Genomic DNA, 6321 nt, shown 5'->3' with positions numbered 1-6321 from the left:
ACTGCTGGACCTCCTGATGGCACTGGTATTTCTGGCCACTGTGTGACACAGAGTGTTGGACTGGATGGGCCTTTGGCCTGATCCAACATTGGCGTCTCTTATGTTCTTATGTTCTTATGACGGCCAGCCCGTAGGAGAAGAGGAGGAGATTGGATTTATACCCTGCCTTTTACTACCCGAAGGAGTCTCAGAGCGGCTTACAATCTCCTTTCCCTTCCCCTCCCCACAACAGGCTCCTTGCGAGATAGGTGGGGCTAAGAGAGCTCTTTCGAGAACTGCTCCTGAGAGAACTTGTGACTGACCCAAGGTCACACCACCAGCTGCGTGTGGAGGAGTGGGGAATCAAACTCAGTTCTCCCAGATTAGAGTCCGTGCTCCTGACCACTACACCAAACTAGCTAAAGTGGGGGCCTAGCATTTTTTTCGGGATTCCCTCCCTCCTGGTCTGGCCCCAAATTGAATTGATGTCATTAACTTTGACTTAATTAGCTGCACCCCCCCTTGAGGCCCCCTCCCCCAAAAAAAACCCCTAGCTACAGGGCTGGAAGAAGGACAGGCTGAAGGAGGAAAGGAACCACACACCCTGACTGAGGAAAGCCCCGGTGCTCACCAGTCCTCCTCCAATGGGAAACCCTTCCATTTGAATGAGGGCAGCCAATAACAAGCCCTGCCTTACAATGCCCCCGCCTACTTTCCTAACAGCTTGGCGGGTGTCGAGGGAGCCACTGGGCGGGGGCCATGGTGCCCACGGGCACCGCGTTGGGGAACCCTGCTCCGCTTACCTCCACAAAGTAGAAACAGGGGAGGAGTGTCATGCTGTCCTTGGGGGCTTTTGACTTCTCCTTTGCGGCGATCATGTTGTCCGCAGTGGAATTCAGAGGAATGGGGGGGGGAAGGGAGGCTCACTTCAGGTTCTGTAGGGGAAAAGGATCAAAAACAGAGAGAAGGGGTGGGGTTTACTGCAGTGGGGCATTACCGAGAGAAGAACGGCTGCTGCCGAGAACAGCGTGTGGTACCTCCCATCCAGTGTTCCCTCTAAGCTGAGTTAGTGTGAGCTAGCTCACAGTTTTTGAGCCTCCGGCTCACACATTTTCGTCTTGGCTCAGTGAGGATGGCTCCAGAGCAAACTCATTGATGCAGCAGCCAAATTACTCGCTCACAACTTTAATGCCAGTAGCTCACAAAGAAGAATTTTTTCTCACAAGACTCCACGGCTTAGAGGGAACATTGCGTCCCATCCCTCAGACGATGCTCGCTTGCTAGAAGGAGAGGTCTCCTCTGCATTCCTCCAGGGATAACCCTGCTGATAATGATGTCGAGAAGGGGGGAGGGCGTTGCTCGGAGCGGTCGTGGCCCCTTGATCCCACCAGGTATCGCGTCTTGAGGGAAGCAGCGGAATGACTCAGCACAGATTGCCTTGGGGGAGAAGAAAGCAGTGTTCCCTCTAAGCTGGGGTGGTGTGAGCTAGCTCACAGTTTTTCAGCCCCCGGCTCGCAGGTTTTCGTCTTGGCTCAGGAAGGAGGGCTCCAGAGCAAACTAATTTATGCAGTAGCCAAACCGCTCGCTCACACATTTAATGACAGTCGCTCACAAAGTAGAATTTTTGCCCACGAGGCTCCACAGCTTAGAGGGTACATTGGAAGGAAGGGGAGCGCGTGGACACTTAAACCTGCGAGTCCTTCGGGGTGAGGACCCTGAATGACTCCCACCGACCTCCAAAGGCTGTTGGTTCAGTCCCCTTCCTGATGGAGAAGGCAGAGGGCGCGATTCAGTGGCGCCCACAATGCCTGGCTCCAAGGTAGAACACCATCCCTTTACATTTCCTGCAGGAACCTTGGGAGACCTGAGACCCCGCTTGGATGCATACAAGTTCCCTTGCACTTTGAGGGCGATTGTGCATCTAGCATTCGCTCCACATTTTCTCAACTGGGAGGGGAAAGTGCCGCTCAAAACCACATTCAAATGCCCCAGGACAACGCCATGCTGACTGCAGAGTCACCCCTGGATGGCCATAAATCTATGCAGAAGGTACCATAAAACCCGATGATCGAAGAAAGTGAAAGCAGCATACAGTGTAGAGGGCAGTGTTCAAGCTGAGTTAGTGTGAGCTAGCTCACCGGTTTTTAGCCTCCGGCTCACACATTTTTGCCTTCGCTCAGGAAGCAGGGCTCCGGAGCAAACTAATTGATGCAAGAGCCAAATCGCTTGCTCACAACTTTAACGCCAGTCGCTCACAAAGTAGAATTTTTGCTCACAAGGCTCCACAGCTTAGAGGGAGCATTGGTAGAGGGTACCACAAAATCCGATGCACAAAGAAAGTGAAAGCAGCATACAGCGTAGAGGGTACCATAAAACCCGATGATCGAAGAAAGTGAAAGCAGCATGCAGCGTAGAGGGTACCATAAAATCCGATGATCAAAGAAAGTGAAAGCAGCGTGCAGTGCAGAGGGGAATTTCTGTTCCAGCGTGGGGTCTCGTAGAACAACGGAGGGAAAAGCCAATGCAGAATCGCTCTGAGTTTTCTTGGTGCAACTTCTGCTGCTCCTGGGAGCTGTCCCAGGTCCTGATTCCGAATGGGTGCCGGTGAACCAGCTGCTTGCTCTTCAAGGCTCCCCTCCTGTCCAGCACATCCTGCTTCAGGTCAGTTCCCCTAGTCCACTCCGAGCACCTGGGGGGGGGCTTTCAAGGTAACATGGATGACCTCAGCCTGCTTTGCACCCAGAGCTTGGGCTACTTAGCCGTTCGTCTCTGGCCGGAACGGAATCCACTGCAGCAAAGATGGGCCGGTTTCTGCTTCTCTTTCTGCCAGGGGTTGAGTCATGCGAGCGAAATCTGCCCACCGACACACACACACACACACCCCACACACACATAACATGCCAAGCCGCCCTGAAATTAGACACCAGCTCACAGCTGCAGCTGTGCGTTTCCAAAACAGCAGCACGACGCCAAGCGCAGCGACTGCAACGAGCCACGCTTGGCCCATAAATGTGTGGCTCATGGTCAGTTGGGAGCCACTGGGCTCACATCCGAGACCAAAGGGAAGCGATCTGGCTTTTTCGGGCTGACCCCACCCCCCTTCCAGTGAAAAGTTTGATCATCCGCTTACAAATAAGAATAAAATCCGCCTGTAATAAAAAAATACACCTGTACATGCCTTGTGGCACCTACCAATACTTCCCTCCGCAATACCACACCATGTCTTGCCGAAGGACAATAACTTTCCTCTAGTCAGATTCAAGTGGAGCTGCGGTGGCTCAAGTGGTTAAGACGCTGAACTGCAGGCTGTGGAAGGTCAGCAGTTCAGCAGTTCGAGACCCGAGTGTGCCGCATGACGGAGTGAGCTCCCATCTCTAGTTCCAGCTCCTGCCAACCTAGCAGTTCGAAAGCAAGAAATTGCAAGTAGATAAATAGGTACCACTTCAGTGGGAAGGTAACAGCATTCCGTACGCCTTGGTGTTTAGGCATCCCGGCCACATGACCACGGAAACGTCTTCGGACTGTGCTGGCTCTTCGGCTTTGAAACGGAGATGAGCACCGCAACCCTAGAGTCGGATTCGACTGGCTTTTGAGCAAGGGAAACCTTTACCTTTACTAGTCAGATTCAGGAGGGTAGCCGAGTTGGTCCGAAGCAACAGAACCAAGTTGGAGTCCAATGGCACCTCGAAGGCCAACCAAGTTTTAATCTGGGTATAAGCCTTCTTGCGCTTGCACACTGCTTCCGATAGAGTCAGGTGGGTAGCCATGTTGGTCTGAAGCAACAGGGGGGAAATTGAGTCCAGCGACACCTTTAGGACCAACAATGGAAAACCAGATCCACAAGATTGCCCTCTAAGTGTGAAATATATGGATACTCTTACGGCCTCCTCGGTTTCCAGCAGGCCCTGGGTACTTCTTTAGAAACCTCTTTGGGAGCAGCAGCAGACATGTTAGACTGGAGGGACAAGGGCCCAAGGCAGACGCAAATGAGAAAGAAGGTGTCAAAAGTGGGAGCTCCTGGATTCTCCTCTGCCTGATACTGAAGCAAGATTTATCTTTCAAAAACACAGAACCAGATGACACTTCTTTCGGTGAGATCTGTGAGGGGGTGATGGATAGCCATGCTGAAAAGCTATCAGCACACCTGAAAGAAGTCAGTATTGGGGACACCATCTCTACAGCTGAGAAGACATTCTCCACTTTATTAGAGTCAACTGGGTTAGAAATGGGAGACTCAGATGGCTTTGCTGACTCCACAATAAGTAAACTGGCCGATGACCCAACTGAAAAAGTTCCTGCCTCAGGCGAGAAGAAAGGTCACAGAGGAACACTGGGAAAGGACCAACAATGTTTTATTCTGGGTATGAGCTTTCCCGTGCATGCAAACTTCTTCAGATACATGGAATACAAGACTTCCTCAACCATTACATATGGGTAGAGAGCGGGTGGGCGAGGGGTTAGTTGCCAGGAAAGGGCTAATTAGAGTCAAGAGGCGTAAATAACTGAGCGACAAGTATAGCTAAGATTGGATTAAATAACTGCTTTCCCAAACGTGGACTCTGATCTGGAAGAACTGGATTTGATTCCCCACTCCTCCACATGCAGCTGCTGGTGTGACCTTGGGTCAGTCACAAGCTCTCTCGGAGCTGTTCTCTCAGGTGCAGTCCTCGAAAGAGCTCTCTCAGCCCCACCTGCCTCACAGGGTGTCTGTTGTGGGGGGGAAGAGGAAGGGAAAGGAGATTGAATGCTGCTCTGAGACTCCCTCGGGTAGTGATGGGCAGGGTATAAATCCCATCTTCTCTTCTTCTGCTTATAAAAAAGATAAAGGTAAAAGGTTTCCCTTGCTCGAAAGGCAGTTGAGTCCAACTCTAGGGTTGCGGTGCTCATCTCCGTTTCAAAGCCGAAGAGCCAGCGATGTCCGAAGACGTTTCCGTGGTCATGTGGCCGGCATGACTAAACACCGAGGCGCACGGAACGCTGTTACCTTCCCACTGAAGTGGTCCCTATTTATCTACTTGCAATTTCTTGCTTTCGAACTGCTAGGTTGGCAGGAGCTGGAACTAGAGACGGGAGCTTACTCCGTCATGTGGCAACTCGGGTCTTGAACTGCTGAACTACTGACCTTCCACAGCCTGCAGTTCAGCGTCTTAACCACTTGAGCCACCGCAGCTCCTTTCTCCTTCTCCTTCTGCTTATACCCAGAATTAAACCTCATTGGTCTTAAAGGTGCCACTGGACTCAAACTTTTCCTTTAGTCAGAATTTATTTTGCGGCATCCAAAGAACAAGTGCAAAAGGTCCCGTGTCTGCTGTGGCCACACATCTATAAAGCATCCAGGACAGAGACAGGAATACACCAAACCATTCAGACGGAGAGAAGGGGCTCTCAGGTATGAGTAAGGGGAAGATACTCACTGGCCACTACCCCATGGGGCAGAACAGATGTCAGCAGAATCGGTTCGACTAGTACACCTCAAGCACATTCCCATAAATGCCCCCCCTTTCCGTGCACAGGAGCCGTGTTCCCTCTAAGCTGAGTTAGTGTGAGCCAGCTCACAGTTTTTTAGCCTCTGGCTAAAAAAGTTTCCTCTTAGCTCAGGAAGAAGGGCTCCAGAGCAAACTAATTGATGCAGCAGCCAAATCGCTCGCTCACCACTTTAATGCCAGTAGCTCACCATGTAGAATTTTTGCTCACAAGACTCCACAACTTAGAGGGAGCATTGGTCGGGGGTGGCTTTAAACTGAAGACAGAAAGGAACACCAAGTATGTAGAACATCGAGGTGAACAGGGACGGGAAAACACAATCAAATACCAGCTTAGAGTGCGGGAATCACATTTTAGAAGTTCTTAAATTCAGATTTCCATTTTTGTATATGATGACTGTTTTTTCTCTCTCCCTCACATAATTCTGCTTACTCTGTGTGTTGGTCTTAAGACCGTAATAATACTAAACGAAACGAAAACTAAATCAAATACCAGTCTGTCCAATGGCATGACTGTTGGATTCGACCTCTTGTGTTCAAATCCCCATTCAACAGGGGCAAGTTTCTTAAAAACAAACGAGGATGAGAGAGAGGCTGAAACTTTCCTGAAAATATCCCCTTCTGACCTGTGGGCCAGTTCCCCCCCCCCAATCCCTCAAAGAATGGCTTGTTTCTTAGATAATTGACTCTGTCTGTAGGCCATAAGGCCCTGCGTTATTTAGAGTCTCCCAGGGCAGAGCCCCAGGTCCCCAAACGTGATGCTCAGCCACGGATTCACTGTCAGGTGTCCCTGGGCCGATCCCTGCACCTCAGCCTCGGTTGCCTGTCCTGTAAAATGGGAACAGCAGGGATGCCATTA

At 51.0% G+C, this 6321-nt stretch overlaps 1 protein-coding gene across 1 annotated transcript in view; it reads right to left on the bottom strand.

Moving 5' to 3' along the window:
* PLPPR3 (phospholipid phosphatase related 3) overlaps nucleotides 1–857 on the bottom strand; it is a 17380-nt gene extending 16523 nt beyond the window's left edge. Inside the window, exon 1 of the mRNA XM_015418231.1 lies at nucleotides 783–857. Coding sequence (XP_015273717.1) covers nucleotides 783–857 — 75 coding nt within the window. The remainder of the gene's footprint in view (nucleotides 1–782) is intronic.
* Between the last annotated feature and the right edge of the window lie 5464 nt (nucleotides 858–6321).

Source organism: Gekko japonicus, unplaced genomic scaffold, assembly GCF_001447785.1.
Source record: "Gekko japonicus isolate JY-2015 unplaced genomic scaffold, Gekko_japonicus_V1.1 scaffold2941, whole genome shotgun sequence".
Taxonomy (NCBI): domain Eukaryota; kingdom Metazoa; phylum Chordata; class Lepidosauria; order Squamata; family Gekkonidae; genus Gekko; species Gekko japonicus.
The sequence above is the reverse complement of the archived record's forward strand: the minus strand, read 5'-3'. Positions and strand labels throughout refer to the sequence as shown.